Genomic DNA, 21,469 nt, shown 5'->3' with positions numbered 1-21,469 from the left:
AAACTGACAGCGTGTCCCATGCCACAGGTCTGGAATGAATGGCTGTAAAGCACTATCTCCGCTGTGTCTCTGAGTTAGCACCCATGTAGATGTTAGTCTTCAACGTTCTCTATGTTCCAAACCAAATGTCTTAGTGTCAATGCGACACGATACACATAGGATTTGTTTCCCATAAGTATTACCTTTCTGGTCCCCATCAAGGTCCTTTGTGTGCGATGGTATTTTTCAAGTATGATGATCTCTAGCTGACATTTTATTTTGACTGTGTCACTGCTCATTCTCTGAATGTATCAATGAAAATGAGAAGAGTATGCGCTTGTTTTCGCTCTTCTGCTGTGAACAACTGTTTCTTTTCTTCCAAATTTGTCCAGGGAAAGGGGTGGAGTGTTTGTCGTCATGGCCCCAAACTCCCAACAGGTTGAGCCTCGCTCTCTCCAAACCTTGAGTGCTTCCAGCAGGATTCAGAAGCTCTAAGGAGCACATGCTGCCCAAGGAACCCACACCCTCTGGTCCAGCGGGGCCCCTTAAGAACAACACTCCTATTTTGCACTTGCCCCAGGAGACCTTGTGTTCACCAGCCGCCTCATTTCCGAGGCTGCCGTGCGACAGAAAGACAACCCATGTACAGAAGTCCTTCTGACCCAGGCGTCCAAGAGGAGATACATGCCACGTCCCTATGGCCGGCGGCTCGGAGGTCTGCGAAGCTGCTCCAACAGCGGCCCCTGAATCTTGCCTTTTTATGGGGGCAGAACTCCAAGGAGGAGGATGACGCCCAGCAGCCTGGCCGTGACCAGACACAGACCACGATGGCGCTTTCTTCCCATGGATGAAAGAACGGACGGTGGCGGCCGATGCAGGAGAGATCCGTGGTGGGGAGGGGCAGGGAAAAAGGGACGCCAGCGCCGGAGTGTCCAGAACAGCTCCCAGACGGGGGCCAGTGGCTTCGTTTTAATCGTCTTCTCGGCACATTGGCAGGTTGACAAAGGTAAAGACGTTGAACTCTATCATTATGGAAAAGCACAAGAAGACGGCGTAGAGGACCAGCACATACACCCCCAGCTTCCGGTCCAGCTTCCACTTGTTCAAATGGATGCCGAGGACCTAGAAGGAGACAGAGCGAGTGTTGGGCTGGGGTAGCAGAGAAATGCAAAAGGCACTTTTACTGGAAAATTACACACGAACGGTGAGTCCCAGAACTTCCTCCAAACTGTGGACGAGAACAGAGGGGTGCTGCCGGGTGTATCCTTGGTTTGATCAGAATGAGCCCTGTAGGCTTTAGACTCGTCTAATGAAAGGATGCTGACTCCAGGCATGCAAAGCAGGTGTCCTTAGGGGACAGGCCCTCCCCTGGTAGGCACATTCCTTTTGGGGGATGCACAGGCCTCCCAAGCCTTCTTTAGTGACAACCGGGGACTGCCACTGGCTCCTTCCCTTGCTTTAGAATTTGGTACCTTCCACTCTCTTCAGCAAAACCTTCAAGGCTCCCATTGGCCCACTGCCTGGACAGCTTCAGCTTGGACCGTGTGTGTGCGTGTGTGCGTGTGTGAGTGATAGGGTTGGAATGCTTCTTCTTTCTACATTTGTTTCATACTTGGCTACCTCCTATTACTACTTTCTTTCTTTTTTTAAATTAATTATTTTAATTGGAGGCTAATTACTTTATGATACTGTGGTGGTTTTTGCCATACACCGACATGAATCAGCCATGGGTATACATATGTCCCCTCCATTCTGAAACTGCCTTCTTTCTTAGCCATGAATCAAGGCTCCCCAAGAGCTGAATCATAGTTACCTCCAATGCTGTGGGTCCTTAGAGACAGACCAATAGGGGTTCAAATCCCAGCTTTCCCCATGCCTATAGACTTCATGAAGGGAGTGGATCTGAGTCCTCATTAAAAGGTTTTAGAAATGCGGGGTCCATGAAGAAGAGATTCCTTTCTTAGCAAGAGCACTAATGGGACAGTTATGGGAAAGAAGAATTATGGCAAATGGCCATTTCCTAGCCCTGTGACCTGGGACAAGTTACTTAATTCCCGAGCCTTGATTTCTTCTGCAAAGTAGAAAATCATCAAGTGCTTATAAAGATGGAATAAAGTAAGCCGAGGTGTTGTTTACCACAGTTTGGGGCCTGTGAAGTAAGGAGGCCTCTGAATCACCATGTACCATCCCCGAGGCCTGAGCATCACGCCCCCAAGGCAGCTCCGATGGACTGGGGGTGGGGGAACGTGCCTCCCACTCGCACTGCTGAGGGGAGACAGACCGGGCAGGAAGAAGAGAGGAAACGAAAATCCCTCTTTCTGGGGACTTCTCACCAGCTCAGGGAAAAGTGTCGTGGTGGATGCCAACATTCTTGGCACAAACTGTGTTTGAGGGTATCTGTGAATTTGTATGTTTTTTCAGCTATATCCCTCACAGCCAAGGGGAAGAATTCAGAGACTGTGCAGAATCGGGGGAAACCATGTGTGTCTCAAACTGCCATTCTGGAATTGTAAAAACTCACGGTGAGAGCGACAGAGCCCAGCAGCAATGCCACGGAGTAGACCAGACCCCGACTGTTGATCTTCACCTGGTGAAACAAACACACACGCCCTGAACCTCTGGGCTGCTCAGGGGCCCATCTGTCCTGGGAGTCCACTGCCCTCGGGCCTACCCTTTCCCTCCTCTAGAAGCCACAGGTGGGTGTTCGCAGCTGAAGCACCTGTGAGTTCCAAGCAAACATGGGCTGCCTCTTGCAGGCACCCCCAGGCTGCTCTGGATGCCTTTGTACAAAGCGGCTGCCAGCCTGCAGAGGAGACGGGGGCAGTGCCTCCCCTGAAGCTCTTAGCTGCAGGGCCAACGCCACGCTCGCTCCCTGTGAAGCACAAGTGTCCAGTGCCATCTCACTAAGGAAGTGAGACGAACTTACCGTGGACCCATAATTAACAACCATGGTCTGCAGCCCCCACGGTATGCCAAGTCCCACGAGGATGTCGAACACGTTGCTTCCTATGGTGTTAGAGACCGCCATGTCACCAAGGCCTGCGGGGACAACCGACAGGTTATTCCTAACCCCCAATACCTCCGAATGTGATTTTATTCAGAGACAGGGTCTCTGCAGGGCTTCCCTGGTGGCTCAGATGGTAAAGAATCTGCCTGTAATGCAGGAGACCCAGGTTCGATTCCTGGGTTGGGAAGATCCCTTGGAGAAGGAATGGCTACCCACTCTAGTATTCTTGCCTGGAGAATTACACAGACAGGAGACTGGAGGGCTACAGTCCATGGGGTCACAAAGAATCGGACAGGGGTAATCAGGTTAACATGAGGATGAATCCTAATTTGGTACGACTGGTGTTTTCATTAAAAGGGGAAATTTGTGCACGGGCCTGCACACAGGGAGAACTCCAACCGAACATGAAGACCGCCTCCTACAAGCCAAGGAGAGAGGCCTGGAGCGGACAGAAAGAACCAGATTTTTCCAACACCTTGACCTCTAGCCTCCAGGACTGTGGGACAGTCAGTTTCTGGTTTCCTGTCTCCCAAGTTGTGGTAATTATGGCTGCCCTAGGAAACGAACCCAGAGCCCTTCATTATTTCTCCTGCCAGGGGTGTCAGCCTGTGTTCTGGGATGACCCACTATGTGCCTCTCCTTATTTGAGATGCCCACCTTCTCTGGGAGGGAGGGGGCCTTGTCCTCGATGCATACTTGTGACCCAGGTGATGGCACCATGAACTTGACCCGATGACAGAGCAGCAGGTCTTAGGCCCGGTTGGCCTCCCAAAAGTGGACTCTTTGCCCCCAGCCAGACTAGAAGCATCTTAGAGGTGAGGGGCCATGTCATTACCTTCCCCTCCTGCCCCACTGTCCAGTCTCCTACCAGCCAAACAATCTTAGGAACTCAATAACTTGAGAGGTACCAAAAGTTAGAGAGCAAACTTTTAATGCTGGCTGAAATCTGTTCTAACCTGGCTCCCTAGCCCAAATTCAACACGACTGTCATAATCTGGCCACAAGCATCCGTGGAAAGAACAGGCCTGAAATGCACGTGCCTATAACCATAAAGTCCTCTTGGTCACTGAGCAGCTTGCAGAGACTCAGACCAGCAACTGGATGACCGCCTCACCTCTGTTCAACCACCTGCCCCCAGGTATTAGCCAGGCTACCTCCTCCCACCCTGTTGCTGACATCCACTGACCTCCAGAGCACAGTGTCTCCCTGAGGGCATCACAGCTCCCTCCCTGTCTGCCTGGGCACCTATCTGAGTGCCTTCAAAATCCTGGCAGCTTAGTCCTACTGGGGGCAGTATCTTTGGGAAACCTGCCTTCCAGTCTCCCGGGATCTTGTGAAACACGAACGTGCAGCTCCTGTTTTGGGCCTGCTAGTCATCCCTGGTGAGGAGGCAGGCACTAGCTGGATGGGTCAGGAGGAACCAAGGTGCCCGGGTCTGGGCAAGAAGAGCAAGCGTGTTCTCAGGTTGGACTGCCAGGCTCTGTGTGGGTGCAGCCCCCTAAGGAATCTTACAGCAGCAATTCTCAGACTTTGAGAGCACACGACTCAAATTTTCATTCCCACCAACCACAGTCCAACAGGGGTTCCCTTTTCTCCACACCCTCTCCAGCATGTGTTGTTTGGTTTTTTTTGAAGATGGCCATTCTGACCAGTGTGAGTTGATACCTCACTGCAGTTTTGATTTGCATTTCTCTAATAATTAGTGATGTTGAGCATCTTTTCATGTGCCTCTTGGCTCTCTGTGTGTCTTCTTTGGAGAGATGTGTATTTAGGATTAGGGCTGACACATGTATACTGTGTGCATGCTCAGTTGCTCAGTCGTGTCTGACTCTGCAACCTCGGGGACTGTAGCCCATCAGACTCCTCTGTCCATGGGATTTCCAAGGCAAGGATACTGGAGTGGGTTGCCATTTCCTTCTCCAGGGGATCATCCTGACCCAGGGATCAAACCCATGTCTCTTGTGTCTTCTGCATTGACAGGTGGATGCTTTACCACTGAGCCACCTGGGAAGCCCACGTATCTGCTACCATGTGTAAAATAGATAGCTAGTGAGAATCTGCTACAAAGCCTAGGGAGCACAGCTCGGTGATCTGTGATGACCTAGATGGGTGGAATGGGGTGGGAGGGAGGTCCACGAGGGAGGGGACATACGTATACATAGTTGATTCATTTTGTTGTTTAGCAGAAATTAACACAACATTGTAAAGTGATTATACTCCAATACAATATTTTTTAATGGACAAAAAAGAGCAAACAACTCGCTGGGGTCTTGCTGAAAAGCAGACTCTGGTTCAGTGGGGCTGGGATGGTGCCTGAGACTCTGTATTTCCCTCAAGCTGATGCTGCCAGCCTGGACCACACTGTGGGCTGCAAGGCTTTTTAGGGAGCCCAGGATGCAGTCTCTGCATGTTAGAGCTCACTGCACGGCTCCTGCCTCATGCAGGCGGCTCTGGGCAGAGGTTTCTGCATCCTCCGCCATAAAGAATCTATGTTTAATGTTGTCCGCTGGATCCTCTGTCACTCACATCAGCATCACCCTTAGGACAGCTATATACTCCCACCCTCACATCAGCCTTCCTCCATTTCTGTCTTTCTACATCTCACAGGATGATATCCCCACCTGTTCTTGTTCCTACAGAGCCCCTTTGTACTACACTGGGACCCTCCCCTCCAAGTTCTTAATCTTCTCGTATTATGACCCCTTTCCTGACCCACTAGCCTGGACTCCAAGGCCAGTTGTTTAAACGGCAGATTCTCTTGGCGCCTTGACCTTCCACTGTGTCCACCCAACCACCCCCAGCTCTGGATGAACTCATCTGTGTGTCGCGGGAGCTGGTACAACTCCAAATTCAAGCTGGAACCCCACCCAAATTCACATCCCTGAACATCAGCCAGGCTCTCAGGGCTTATTGGCTTTCCTTTTCCTCCCTGTACCGGCTTGAATAGTGGCCCCCACTCATGTCCACGCAAAACCTGTGAATGTGACCTAATTGGCCAATAGAATCTTTGCAGATGTAATCCAATTAAAACAAGACCCTACTGAATTAAGGTGGGCCCTAATTCAGTGACTGGTGTGTCTTTGGACACAGATCCACACAGAGGGAAGAGCACCATGTGAAAACACAGGCAGACACTGGAGGGAGATAGCCACAACCCAAGGATTCCTGGCACCCCTCGAAGCTGGCAGAGAACAAGGAAGGATTCCTTCCCAGAGCCTCCAGATAAGTACAGTCCTGCCAACACCTTGACCTTGGACTTGTAGCCTCCAGGACTGGAGAATCCATTTCTGTTGTTTTAAGTCACCCAGTTAGGGTACGTTGGTTATGACAGCCCTGGGAAATGAATACACTCACTTCGAAGGTCACTCAGTTCAATTCCACGCCCCTCTGCTGCTGTCCCCAGCTGTCCCCATTCTCCACGAGGCTCCAGCCTCCTGCCGAACATACTCCCACCCTTCCCTTCCCCTCATTTCATCTTTTCTCAGGACCGATCAGCCAACTAACCAACCTTTCTTTCATCTTGAAGAAATAAAACATTTTCCTCCTTTCTGAACCCACTTTCTGTTTGAACAGTTCTCTCCCCTCCTGTCTCCTCTGAGATTTCACACCACTATTTGCCCTTCCTGCCTCCCATACTTTCACACTGCTGTCTATGGAGGAAGGTCGGTGGAAGTCCAGGCGTGGATGCTATCTCACTGGTAGCAAAGGAGCAGCAGAGGAAGGCTGGCTCTTCATAGCCCTTCTGTTCTGCCATCGAGGAGTATACAGTGTTCCTTAGCCTGCTCACCCCCAAAGCACTTAGCTCCAAAGAAAATCCACCAAGCAAGCCATAACATTACATAAGTTCCAGAATTTGAAGAGGAATCAGAAAATAATTGGAGACATAGGATATCCCCACTTGGCCTGCCTGGGATCAGAACATTAGTGCATGCTATAAAAATTCTGGGCTCCCATTCTGTTCAATCACACATTGGTGATATCAGAACAAGTTCCTTTTTTTTTTTTTTTTTGGCAGCACAGCTAGTGGGATCTCAGTTCCTGCAGTGAAAGCCTGAAATTTTAACCACTAGGGCAGCAGGGAACTCCCAGAACAAGTCCATTTTTATTCACCTCCACACAGAGGCTTCTAGAGGCCTAGAGGAGGTGATCTGGGTAGTGATTCTTTCCATGGTTGGAATCTACAAGATGCTTTCCAGTCATCACCATTTCCTCCAGGGTGGGACTTAGTGACTACCAGTCCTGAGAGCTATGAACTGTAACGCGGGCAGGCGGATGGGCCCATGTCCACGTGATGCCATCGGCTGCGGGCCCAAGACACCATCCGTACCTTGTCTGGCCACAATCAAGCTGGCCATGCAGTCGGGGACGCTCGTGCCTGCTGCAAGGAAAGTAATGCCCATGATGACATCGGGGATCCCAAGGGTGTATCCAATAATAGTCACCTGCAGAAGAGGGGGGAAACGTCAACTCACAGAGGAGCACCCCTGAAAACCCTGCTTACAACTCAGAGTTTTTAACTTAAACATAGTACTCCTGTATCCAACAGAAAAATCTGGGATATGGTTTCTTTTTTTAAAACTGTCTTTTGAGTATTCTTTTTTCCAGATTACATGAGTAATCTGGGTTTACTGTTTTAAAAAGTTAAGAAAAAAAGTCAAATGTAAGTATTAGTAAAAATCACCTACCATTTCCCAAGACTCTCAGACAACCACTATTAACACTTTTTATGAGCCAGTGAGTCTTAGACTTGAAAATGTAAGAAATCCTGTAGTGAGCTGTTAAAATAAGACCCGCCAGGCCCCACCCCCAGAGTTTCTGATTCAGGAGATCTGGGGTAAAGCCCAGGAATCTGCATTCCTAACAAGTTCCTAGTTGGTTGAGACCCTGAGGCTGCTGACCTGGGAACCACATTTGAAAACCTCTGCTTTAGAATACAAGCTGCCCTGACAGCTCAGTTGGTAAAGAATCCTCCTGCAATGTAGGAGACCCCAGTTCAATTCCTGGGTTGGGAAGATCCGCTGGAGAAGGGCTAGGCTACCCACTCCAGTATTTTTGGGCTTCCCTTGTGGCTCAGCTGGTAAAGAATTTGCCTACAATGTGGGAGACCTGGGTTTGATCCCTGAGCTTTAGAATATATTCTTGACCTTCTTTTTGGTGTTTGTATTAGAAAAAAATGAAATCAGATTATACTATCAGCACATATTTTGTGACTATATGCTTCACACAGTGATACAATGTGAGTATCTTGCCATCATAAATATTCATCTACAGTCTTATTTTACACTGGTGCATGGATTCCATTGCACAGCTGTAAAAGTTCCTGTCCATCCATCACTGGTGGATAGGAAATGGCTTGTTTTCATTCTTAAAATATCATTGTGTTATAACACGTAACATTTACCGAGCACCTCCTATGTACCAGGTCCTTTCCACCTTTTCACTTTCACAATCTCATCTGCTCTAGGCACCACCCACTGCTGAGGGAGGCACCATTATTATGCCCAAGGAAACGAGGGTCAGAGGGGGAGAAGTTACGATGCAGGTGGGCGTCAGGTCAGTGAGCAGCAGAGCAGGGATTCCAGGCCAAGTCTTTCTGACTCTAAAGCCTGCACTCCAACCTTGCCATCATGCTTTTTTAATTGGATGATAACTGCTTTACAAAGTTGTGTTGGTTTTTGTCATTCAACAATGCAGATCTGCTGTGAGTGTATGTATGTGTGTGTTTTATATGTATATATAAAGTACATATACATAAGTACATATATATCCTCCCTCTGGAACATCATTTTGTCTTGTGTGAACATCCCTGGGTTCTCATCTTGCTATTATATCCTTAGGAAAAGTTCCAAGAAATAGAATCACTGGATTGAAGGATACACAGGCTTTTAAGGATCTTGAAGCATGGTCACATAACTCCTCTAATAAATGCCTGACCCTCGGGAAATGGTGAGCAGCAGCTGAATGGAAAGCCCTAGAAGCACCTGGACAACCACACTCAAAACACCCCTTAGACGGCTCACCTCCCCATCTAGAAAATGTGAACAGCAGGATCTTTCAGGGTTGTTCACATCTCAGCTGATGGCTCCAGTCCCAGCAAATGTTTGGGTAAGCTAGTTTACTTCTCTGAGCCTCAGTTCCCTCATCTGTGAAATGGGCTTTTAAATGAGGAGTAAGAGAAAAGATGAGGCGACTGCATGGGCTGCATGAGACATTCATAGATGTGTGTTTCCCTTCACTTTCAATCACTCATCTTGCAATCTATGGGGGCACAGAAAATGTGAGTGATTAGCCCAGACGAAGTGTGCTTTCCGAGGGCAGAGCTTAGGCCTGGAATGAAGCCAGAGCTTGTGGACTAAAACCATATGCCTCCTAGGACAAAGCTTGTAGATGGGTTTGGAGATGCTTGACCCTCCAAAGACAGTGCTCAGTTCAGCAGCGCCAGGAACCGGGCAGTGCGTGTACTGACTGGCCTGCTCTGGGCTGTGCAAGGAGAAAGACTGAGGACTCAAAGCCACAGAGCTGAGGCATCAGTGCTTAACCCACAGTGACCAAGAGGGAGGTCTGCACAAGCACAGCCTGGCGTGGCTGACATGTTCTTAATGGGTGATACCAGATGTCATACGTATAGGAGCCTGGAGTATTCTGGCAATAATGAAGATGCTTCCCTTGTTTTCCTTTCCTTATATCACTGGACTACCTGGCAAAGAAGCTGGAGGGTGGAAAGACAGAAGGAAGGCTGTGTGTGTGTACATACAATGGCAACCCACTCCAGTATTCTTGCTTGGAGAATTCCATGGGCAGAGGAGCCTGGCAGGCTATCGTCCATGGGGTCACAAAGAGTTGGACATAACTGAGCGACTAACACTTGAACACACTCCAAGCATTCAGGACCAGAGATGCTACCTGAGTATGGCTTATCCTTGGACTCCAGCCTGGGGCCCTCTGAACTCCTGATGCTGAGGTTTCAGAAAGGGAAGCAGAGCCAAGTCCAGAGCTGGGCTGATGATCCATCTGACTTTGTTGGAGTCACACCTCCTCTTTGGTCCCCGGTCTCCCCAGGTGGGTGAAGGTGCTGCATCAGATGACTCATTTTTGAGATTCCCTCCCTTAGGATACTGACAGTCAAGAATTGTTTTCCCCAAAGCCTTAGGGGTGAGAGATGTGAAGGATGGTGAGGGTAAAAGATGAGCAGGTGAGACTTCAGTGCTCCCTGGCGCCCCTATGAAGAAAGTAAGCGCCTGGCCCCTGGCACACCTTGCTTTCACAGAAATCAGGCTAACATAGCACTGTCATCTTTACCACTTTCTACTGTGGAAACCACTCAGTTACCCAAAACTGAGGCCAGCTGAAGTTCCAAATCACAGGTAAGAGTGCCGCAGCAAGGTGGTTCCTGTGACTTTGGCCAAGCTACTGCTAAGACTCTCTTTTAAGAAGCAGGAATGGAGTTTGTAAGACAAGGCGAGGGGGATGGGAATGTTATTCAATGTCCTACCTCACAGCTAATTAGTAGAACTGATTTCATAATACTGTTATTTTCATTAATTAAAAAGAAGAAACAATTTCACACATTCATTAATTTGATCTTCCCTAACTCTCACACCCACTCAAATGTCATGAAATATTTTTTTCGCTTGCAATATTGTTTGTGGAATGCACTTTAGTCAAAGAAATTGCTGGATCCTTTTATCAAATGTAAGCATGGGCTGGCCTTTAACCCTACTCAGTAGTCATGTTCGGATGTGAGAGTTGGGCCCTAAAGCAGGCTGAGTGCTGAAGAATTGATGCTTTCCAATTGTGTCGGAGAAGACTCTTGAGAGTCTCTTGGACTACAGGGAGATCAAACCAATCAGTCCTAAAGGACATCAACCCTGAATATTCATTGGAAGAGCTGATGCTGAAGCTCCAATACTTTGGCCACTCGATGCCAAAAGCTGACTCATTGGAAAAAACCCTGATGCTGGGAAAGGCTGAAGGCAAAAGGAGAGGAGGGTGGCAGAGGATGAGATGGTTAGATAGCACCACCAACACAATGGATACGAATTTGAGCAAACTCCGGGAGATAGTGAAGGACAGAGAAGTCTGGAGTGCTAAAGTCCATGGGGTCAGAAAGAAATGGACACAACTCAGTGACTGAACAACAACATCTTCGACCGTCATCCTTTTCGGGAGGTGGGGGGAGTCTGTTATAGCTATTTGCAACTTCTTTTCTACATAAGAAAACACGCACACACCTTGGCATCTATGAGATTTAAACCTCTATCTGAACAAGCTTGGAAGCAGTGTCGGCTGCATCTCATGGTGAACATGGCTGATATTTACAGTTATGATCAATTTGCTATGTTGCTAGCTCACACCTGATGCCTGAACAGAACCCTTTCATCTCCCAATAACCTGCAGACAGTGGCGATCATGTCCATTTTGCAGAGGGGACAACAGTAGCTCATGGAAGCTGGGTCACCTGTCCAGGTTTCATGGCTCCAGTGGGGAGAACCAGGATCCACAGCCAGTCCCATGTGACCCCACAGCTCTTCTTCTCCCACCAAACTGTTCCTCTTGGGTTAAGAGAATGTTGCCCTTGTGCCTCTGAGGCCATCACACACCTTTGCCCTGTGTGTTAGGTGGCATCAGGTGTTAGGAGGAGAGTGAAATGGCTGCATGGATACTACTGAGGTGTGAGTGGCTTGCAGGTGAACTTCAGAATAGAAACGCAGAGGTTCTGTACCCGCTTCTTTCGCTGTTCATGGGCTCCCCAGGTGGGTGAAAGGAAGAGGGGGAACCCCACAAGATGATATACAGAGTCAGAAGAAGGGGGCTCCTGTTTGGCCCCACCTAGCCTGTGAAAGGTTTGCCCAGGGAGCAGTCATGTGGGGCCAGAGGGGCTAGGCCAAAGCCTCTCTGCCTGAAGATTCTAAGAACAACTGAGAGGCCATTCAGGCGAGTGGCTGAGATCCTAGACTCTGGGGGATCAATACCCAGGTTCTAATCCCAACTCTAGAATTCAGTAATTGTGCAACTAGTTGTGCAATAGTTGTTAACTGCCTAACAGGACAAATGACTCAATCTCTAGGCCTCAGGTTCCTCATCTGGGAAATGGGCACAATAAAACTGCTTACCCCATTGGGTTGCTGTGAGTACTAGAACAATTTACCTAAAGTTTATATCTGTGCCTGGACATAGGAAGGGGGGAAGAACACCCCTGGGCAGGGGCCATGGAAAGGGCTGCCTGGTGTTTGTCTCCCTCAGACTCCAGTCTCCATCACATTCCTCTATGGATGCCGAAAAGGAAGGGGGCCTAGTGATTAGCCCTCCAGAGCTCTTTCTAGACAGTGTCTGCCATCCCTGCCACATTCCGCTTCCCATCACACCAGGGTGGCATGTCCCAGGCTGTCCATGTGAAGGTAACCTTCCCTCCCATGGACACTGTGGACCATGCCGTGTCTATCTGGGTATCCCCCGATACACAGCACAGCTTCAAATGACTCTACTGAAACCCCTTCCTGCTGAGAAATAAGCCAAGGTCTTTCAAGGTAGGTGAGTTGCTGAAGGTGATCCAGCAGTGCCTGTGGTCACTCTTGATCCCAGGTCTCCCACCTCCGGCAGGCGCTGGGCAGGGGCTGTCCGCACGGTCCACCCCCTCCCCCGCCACTCACCAGCCACACCATCAGGTAGGAGAAGACAGCAATCCAGAGCGTGGCGATGACGAAGGTGAGCATGAAGAACTTCTCCCAGCGGGGCTTGCTGCAATTGGGGATGGTGATGCACAGGAGGAAGATGAGCGGCCAGGTGAACACCCACTTGACTTTGTCCCCTCTTGCCTCTGCAGAGGGATGGGGTGGAGCCAGAAGGGCGAGAAACAGTAGGTTACACACCTGCCACTCTACCTGCACGTTTACCCTTTCATGCCAAACAAGAAGATGCTACGAATATGACTCCCAGCAACGGACTTCGCAGAATGACACCCCTCCGTATCGTCAACCGGGAAGTGATCTCAGCAAAACAGATGAGTGTTTGTTGACTGAATAACCATTGTTAGTCCAAATCCTTCATTTGACAGGGTGAGGAAAATGAGACCCAGAGCTGGAACAAATTTGTACAGGGCAGCTGGAACGGGATGTTGAATATGAATAGGCCTTGGAGTCAAAGTGCGGTTGGAATTCAAATGACCTTGAGCAACCCCCTCAACTCCACTTCCTCCTCCGATAATAACAGAGGTAAGTGGCAACACAATAGTTGATGCAGGGAATATTTGATATGTGGAGCAGGCATAATGCTAAGCATTTTGCATTTTAGTAGTTTTTTCATCTGTTAAAAGGAAACATTATCACTTTCTTGGTTGTTGCAAAAATGACATGATAAAATGTATATAAAACACCCAGCACAAAGAACTTGGCAAAGAAGGTGCTCTAGAAATCTCAGCTCATTTGTTCCAAGGTCATATACTCAATCAGTGGCAGATGCAAGACTAAAATGTGGTATTCAGCTGACAGGTATGACCTCACTGACCCCTACCAAGGGAATCCACAAACAATTTAACTGAGGAAAAGTGGCCACTGAGTACAAGCATAGTGTAATTATCCTTAATAAGCCACTGGGTATTTTGAGCACATGCATGCTCAAAGCAGGCTTGTGGGTAATGCCAATGATTTGGTGGAGGAAGTGCCTCTGAAAATTCTGTCCTCCATAAAAGCAATGAAAACATTAGCAAAAATAGTCTAAGTCAACTTGTTTTAGAACTCTGGAAATTAACCAAAGCTTTGTAGCCATCCAGGAAGTGTTTATTTAAGAAAATAATCTGGGTAAAATTAAGAACAGTGAACTTTATAGAGTTTTAACTTGTCTTGTTTTCATTTTCTTTCATCAGCTTTGGAGCAGTCTTGAAAAACCAGTAGCCTGGCATCCACCAGAGGGGGAAGGACAGGATTAGAGTTCCTTCCAAGTCTGTTCCCAGAGGACTGGCATTATCTGACCTGTCTGCTGGTTTCCTGGAAGACCCTACTTTCAAGGTGTCTTTATTTTACCTGAATCAGAGCTCACCCAGTATGAACAGACTTTTCCTTGAGGGCATTTGTTGAAAACAATCAGAGACAATTGTTGAAAACTGTGCTGCCTGCGGTGGTGGAAAACAGCTGGACAAACAATAGGTTAATGAAAAAGCTTAAAAGGAAAAGCTGGGAATGAGATATCCCTAGAGGACTTGGAAAAGCTCCCAGGTAGTTCTAGGAATACCGAAAGTTCATAACAGGCAAAGGGCTGTTCCCAGTGTTATTTGCATTCTGAGGAAAGACTTGGCTTCCCAGATGGCTCAGTGGTAAAGATTCTAGCTGCTCATGTAGGAGGCACAGGAGATGCGGATTTGATTCTGGGTCGGGAATATACTTTGGAGGAGGAAATCCATTCCAGTATTCTTGCCAGGATAATCCCATGGTCAGAGGAGTCTGGGAGGCCCCAGCCTATGTGGTCGTAAAGAGTTAAGACAGGACTGGGCAACTGAGCATGCAGGAAAGACTTGAGAACACCTTAATCTTTCACTTCTGTCTAACACTGAGACTCTGAGAAAACAAGAAGTAAAAGGCTAAGGTGGAGTTGTAAACTGTCTGAGTGTTAAAGGCCTGCCCCAAACCCACACAGAACCCAGCAAAGAGAAGGAGACTTGTTTTGAGCCAGGCATCTAAAGAAATCTCTGGGTAAACATTAGCAGGTATTTCAGGGGTCACACAACAAACAATATAGATTTTACAGAATTAGAAAAGTCACCAAACAAGCAGCAACAATAGTAAAGCAACAACAAACAGCCACGGGAATGGGAAAGAGCCTGATTTCTTATTATTACTTCACGTTCAGTTCAGTCGCTCAGTCGTGTCCGACTCTTTGCGATCCCACGAATCACAGCACGCCAGGCCTCCCTGTCCATCACCAACTCCCGGAGTTCACTCAGACTCACGTCCATCAAGTCCGTGATGCCATCCAGCCATCTCATCCTCTGTCGTCCCCTTCTCCTTCTGCCCCCAATCCTTCCCAGCATCAGAGTCTTTTCCAATGAGTCAACCCTTCGCATGAGGTGGCCAAAGTACTGGAGTTTCAGCTTTAGCATCATTCCTTCCGAAGAAATCCCAGGGCTGATCTCTTTCAGAATGGACTGGTTGGATCTCCTTGCTGTCCAAGGGACTCTCAAGAGTCTTCTCCAACACCACAGTTCAAAAGCATCAATTCTTCGGCACTCAGCTTTCTTCACAGTCCAACTCTCACATCCATATGTGACCTCTGGAAAAACGATAGCCTTGACTAGACGGACTTTGTTGGCAAAGTAATGTCTCTGCTTTTCAATATGCTACCTAGGTTGGTCATAAATTTTCTTCCAAGGAGTAAGCGTCTTTTAATTTCATGGCTGCAATCACCATCTGCAGTGATTTTGGAGCCCCCAAAATAAAGTCTGATACTGTTTCCACTGTTTCCCCATCTATTTCCCATGAAGCGATGGGACCAGATGCCATAATCTTCGTTTTCTGAATGTTGAGCTTTAAGCCAACTTTCACTTTCATCAAGAGGCCTTTTAGTTCCTCTTCACTTTCTGCCATAAGGATGGTGCCACCTGCATATCTGAGGTTATTGATATTTCTCCCGGCAATCTTGATTCCAGCTTGTGCTTCTTCCAGCCCAGCATTTCTTATGATGTACTCTGCATATAAGTTAAATAAGCAGGGTGACAATATACAGCCTTGACGTACTCCTTTTCCTATTTGGAACCAGTCTGTTGTTCCATATCCAGTTCTAACTGTTGCTTCCTGACCTTCATATAGGTTTCTCAAGAGGCAGGTCAGGTGGTCTGGTATTCCCATCTCTTTCAGAATTTCCCACAGTTTATTGTGATTCACACAGTCAAAGGCTTAGAAGGATTTAAATCATGTAATGTTTATTCTACAACCTTTCCACATTGGAAAGAAATTAGAAATTAATAACAGAAGGAAAACTGGAACATTTACAAATACGTAGATATTAAATAACACACTCCTAAATGACCAATGGTTCAAAGAAGAAATAATAAGGGAAATTAGAAAATACTTTGAGATGAATGAAAATGAAAAGAGAGCACACCAAAACATATGGAATGTAGTGAAATCAGTGCTTAGAGAGAGATTTATAGCTATAAATTCTTATATTAAAAAAGAGGAAAGGACACAAATCAATGACCTAACTTTACACCTTAAGAAACAAACAAACAAAAAAAACCAGTCAATTAAGTCCAAAAAAAGAAGAAAGGAAATAATCAAGATTGAAGCAGAAGTATGTGAAATAGGAAAAAATCCCAGAACCAATTAAATGAAAAATTGGTTCTTAAAAAGATAACACAATTGACAAATCTTTAGATAGAGTGACCAAGAAAAAAAGAGAGAAGACTCAAATTACTAAAATCAGGAATTAAAGAGGGATTCCACTATGAATCTTACAGAAATAAAAAGAATTGTTAAGGAACACTATGAACAACTGTGTGCCAAAAAATTAGGTAACCTTGGTGAAACAGAAAAAACATTCCACAAAGACAGAAACAAACTGACTCAAAAAGAAAGAGAAAACCTGAATAGCCACATAACGAGAAACTGAAATAGTAATCAGGAAACTTCCCTTAAGGTAAAGCCAGGACCAGATGGTTTCATGGGTACTTCCGCCAAGTGTTTAAAGAAGGATTAGCATGAGTCCTTTGCAAAGTCTTCCAAAAGATAAAGAAGGAGAGAACACTTCCCAATTTGCTCTATGAAGCTAGTGGTACCCTGATACCAAAGCCAGACATCAAGAGAAAACAAAACTACATACCAATATCCCTTATGAATATAGATGCAAAAATTCTTCTTAAATCCTGGCAAACTGAATCCAGCAACACATAAAAAGAATTATATACCAGTACCAAGTAGAATTTGTCCCAGGAATGTAAAGTTGGTTTGACATATGAAATTCAATCATAAACCACATTAACAGAATAATGAATGAAAAAGCACAATCCTCTCAATTGATACAAAATCCAACACTCTTTTATGACAAAACACTTAGCATTAGCAAACTAGGAATAGAAAAGAATTTCCTCAGCTTGATAAAGGGCACCTACAAACACCCGACACTTCACATCACATTTAATGGTGAAAGGCTGAAAACCTGCAACAAGATGAGAATGTCTGCTCTTAGAACTTTTATTCAACACTATTTTGGAAGTTTGAGTCAGGAACAGTAGGCAGTTCCTCAATACGTCCCACAAAAATCTGTACTCAAATATATATAGCAGTATTTTTCATAACAGCCTCAAAGAGGAAACAACCCAAATAACCATGAGGTTATAAATGGATAAACAAAATGTAGCATATAAATCAATGGAATGTTTTTCATGCATAAGAAGGAATGAAGCATTGATACTACGTTGCATGGATGAACCTATAAGACACTGCATGAAATGAAAAAGGACTTTCCTGGGTGGTACAGTGGATAGGAATCTGTCTGCCAATGCAGGGCTCATGCAGCAGGGAACACCCAGTATAGCCAAAAACAAATAAACAATTAAAAAATTATATGGTGGTGATGTTGCACAACTTTGTGAACCTATTAAAAAAACACTGACTTGTATACTTTGTAAGTATGAATTTTATGGTTGATAAATTATAGCTCAATAAAAAAGAAATTGCAGAGTAGGCTGACAATAGCAGTTCTAGCTCTGAACACCTGTGCCTGAATCTTCCTAAGTCACTAAAATCGTATTTGCTGAGAAAAAACACCCAGCCTGTTTATGAATCAAGAGAATACGGTTAGCTAGAAATCAGCAAATTCATTCTAGATTCTACACCTAGAAAAACATCTATCTTCCCAGATCTTCCTCTACACACACCTTTCTGTATTTTGTAATCCTTGTACAAACAGAAGAAAGTTTTCCTGATTAGTTTGTACAAAATTTCAACCCACATCCCAACTCATCCAGGCTGCCAGAGAAGGAGGGCATCCCCATAAATGACCTAAAACCCTGCATATAAGGGAAGGATTTACTTTGGGGAATTGTAAACCTGGACACTTACAGGCTTAGGAGTGTCTTTGCAGGTACATATACATGCCACAGCAGAAGGATAATTTATTTTCACAGGCACCAAACTGCATCTGATGTCAGTTTGCCTAGTATGGATTTCACATCTGGTTTGGACATCTGATCTGGCCCCACTCAGCTAGCAAGCCTCAAGGCCCACAATTGTTTACTAAGAGACAATGCTCCATTTGACCTGTTCTATGGCTTTTTTTAACTGTTGGATGAGATCCATTAGTGGATGGGATTGTGAAATCAATTAAGTGGGTGGCATCTAGTATTCCCCTAAAAAGAAAAAAGTATTATAGCTATGGTATATAGTGAGTTAAATATTATTCAGAAGACTTCTGTTTCCTTTTTATAGATATCCATGTATGTATGTGTGTGTGTGTGTGCGTGCGCGTGTGCACAATTTAATTATTACTGTGGGTCATGGTCCAAGTGTGGAACACATTCACAGTGATCATGCTGTGCCCCTTCCCCCCAATCCCTACCGCCACCTTCCACTGGTCTTCAGCGTCTACATTGTTTAATCAGGCATTGTAAGACCCCAAACACGGAAACAATTACTGTGGTTTCCAGGAGCAAATGCAAGGCAGGGTGAGCAGGCTTAGGATTGGCTCGTTTGAACAGTCTCAGGAGGTTCTTGAGGACAGGGCTGTCTCCAGTTATCTGGTCCTTGACCATGGGTGATCAGGGTAAGGGAATAGAGCTTCCTGCAGTGAGAGAGCCAGATGGGACCCTGGTTGATCAGCACCAGGGAACAGAGCCTCCTGGCATGTGAAAGCCAGATGGAGGCCGGTGATTCAGAATACTGGGCTCAGGCTTGGTTAGTCTGCATATGAAAAGTGTAGTTCTGGATGGGTAGTTTGCTATCTCTAGGAAATGGTTAGCTGGGGCAACGCTCGGCTGTGCTGGGCATTTATTGTTCTTGTCTGCCCAGCATTCACTCCCCTTTACTGGTAACAGCAAGCTAATTTTTTTTTAGGGAACCAACCCTTCGTGCCACATCATTCACATGGTTTGGAGGGCTGACTCTACTTCCTAGCTCTATGGGTGGGGTGTGCGAGTCAAGCTTGGCTAATCATGCATTCCATAAATACTTAGTGTGTTCATTCTCTGTGCTGGCGCTATTCTAGGTTCTGAGAATCTGCCAGGGGACAAGTCAACAACCCTTGCCATTGAGTGGCTTACATAGGTTTGGGCTTGAGTGGATAACCCATTTAGAGACCTATGTGAGGATTTTGCTGAGAACCACTGTCTATAATATCCATTATCCCTTCCTCCTTATTAACAGAACCTTATTTTGCTTTGGACAGTAGGTTCCCAGCTAAATTAATTTCCTAGGTTTCCTGGCAGGAAGGAGAGGCCACAGAACAGTTCTGGACAATGAGATGTAAGTAGATGTCTATGTGGTGGGGTTTCCAGAAATGTGACTATCTTCCTGATAAGAAGAGACGGTTTATTGACACACCTCTTGTCCTTTGTTCTTCCCCCTTGTTCCTGCCTGGAACATGAACGTACAAGCCACAGGAGCCACTTGGCAAACTTGAAGACAAAAGTCACCTGCTAAGGATGGAGGAATGGAAACGGAACACCGATGGCATAACAGAGCTACAAGACTCCCTAATCTCAGGACTTTTTATGTGATTAAAAATAAACCCCTTGAGGTGAAGTCTTTGTCACTTAAATTTTCTGTTACACGCAGCCCAATGCAATCCTTAGTCAGCCAGAGGCACCACTTGTATGTACACTTGGTTAACCCAATGGGATATAAACCTAGATGGCTGGTGGTCATCTTTGCCAGCTATCTGAGGATGAAGCTAGTACAGGGGAAATCCTTGCTGAGAGATAGACAGGGTCTTGTAACCACTTGAGCCCAATGTCAAGCTTTGCCTGAAGGTAGATTCTCCCATTGAATCTGCCGCTGTGGGTCCTTTGGCTTAAACCAACCTGAGTTGGATTTCTGTAACATCAAGCCTAGACTAATTTATGGGGCAAAGCAATAAGAGTTTGGGGGTCTACAGGGTGACAATGTTTATCCTGAGGGACACTCCTCTGATAATGAGCCCCTCCCACCCACCGCCAACTGCCATCCTTCAAGTACAATGTCAAGGACATGTGAGAGACGCTCACTGTGGACTCTGATGTGCAAACATCAGCAAGAGAAAGAAGAGCTGCTGGTGTTTCTTTCCCTCTCAGATTTCTTTTTTGAAGCAGGAAATCACAATTTAATTATGTGAAAAAAAATCTTTACAAATGAACTCTAACAAAACAGATGGCTAATCATACTGATACAAAAAATGAAGAACAGATGCAGTTGCTGATGAAAAACTTCAAACAAAATAATGTGGACAATGAACTACCTAGAGTGGTTAACTTGTGGTATGAGGGGGTGTGTGCTATTGGATGAAGTAGATATTCAGTGTTCTTGCCTGGAGAATCCCAGGGACGGGGGAGCCTGGTGGGCTTCCGTCTGTGGGGTCACACAGAGTCGGACACAACTGAAGTGACTTAGCAGTAGCAGCAGCAAACTAGGAGTGTTTACACAAAAGCATAGGTCTAAGACCAGTGGTTCACAAACTGGAATATAAATCAGAGTCCCCCGGAGCTAATGATTGGACAGCTGTGGAGTTGGCGAGGGAGGTGGTTCGAGAATTTGCATTTGTAACAAGTTCCCTGTTGCTACTAATGCTGCTTATCCAGCTTGAAACACCATTCTAGATTGACTCCATTTAAAAACTGAGATAATAAAGATATAAAATTCACCACTTTTAAAGTATATTAGGTGGTTTTAGTATATTAGAAAGTGAAAGTGAAGTCAGTGAAATCGCTCAAGTCACTCTTTGTGACCCCATGGACTGTTTGTAGCCTACCAGGCTCCTCCATCCAGGGGATTTTCCAGGCAAGAATACTGGAGTGGGTTGCCATTTCCTTCAGGCTATAAAATTCCAGAAGATTTTCAGGACTCTGAAAAGAAACCCCCTCCCTGTTACCAATATTGCCCATTTCTCTTCCTCTCAAGCTCTATGAGTGATCTACCCTGTCTCTGTAGATCTGCCTATTCTGGACATTCTATATACCTGGAATCATAGTATGTGGCCTTTCATGCCTGGCTTCTTTCACTTAGCAGAATGTTTTCAAAGTTCACCCATGTTGTAGCATGAACAGTGTCTCATTCCCTTTTAAGGCCAAATAATATTCCATTATATGAATATATTATATTTTGTTTAACCTGTTCATCACTTGGATATTTGGATTATTTCTACTTTTAAGCTACTATGAATAATGCTCTTATGAATATGCATGTACAAGTTTTTTGGTGGACATATGTTTTCATTTCTCTTGCATATGTAACTAGGAATTATAACTAGAATTGAGGCACCACACAGTATGGTGCAGTATGGACATGAGTTTGAGCAAACTATGGG

General features: G+C 46.0%; 1 protein-coding gene and 1 non-coding gene across 2 annotated transcripts in view; one reads left to right on the top strand and one right to left on the bottom strand.

Annotated features, from left to right (window-relative positions):
- Positions 1-948: 948 nt before the first annotated feature.
- Positions 949-21,469, bottom strand: part of SLC24A4 (solute carrier family 24 member 4) — a 180,080-nt gene continuing 159,559 nt past the window's right edge. The window contains exons 13-17 of the mRNA XM_052659932.1: positions 12,637-12,803; positions 7,314-7,428; positions 2,906-3,018; positions 2,501-2,566; positions 949-1,101 (exon numbers count right to left, since the gene is read on the bottom strand). Of these exons, the coding sequence (XP_052515892.1) occupies positions 949-1,101; positions 2,501-2,566; positions 2,906-3,018; positions 7,314-7,428; positions 12,637-12,803 (614 nt within the window). The remainder of the gene's footprint in view (positions 1,102-2,500; positions 2,567-2,905; positions 3,019-7,313; positions 7,429-12,636; positions 12,804-21,469) is intronic.
- Positions 3,102-3,173, top strand: TRNAY-GUA (transfer RNA tyrosine (anticodon GUA)). Its single transcript has one exon. It is a non-coding gene; the product is annotated as a tRNA-Tyr (tRNA).

This window comes from Budorcas taxicolor, chromosome 21, assembly GCF_023091745.1.
Source record: "Budorcas taxicolor isolate Tak-1 chromosome 21, Takin1.1, whole genome shotgun sequence".
Taxonomy (NCBI): Eukaryota; Metazoa; Chordata; class Mammalia; order Artiodactyla; family Bovidae; genus Budorcas; species Budorcas taxicolor.
This window is presented reverse-complemented; position numbering and strand designations above follow the sequence as displayed.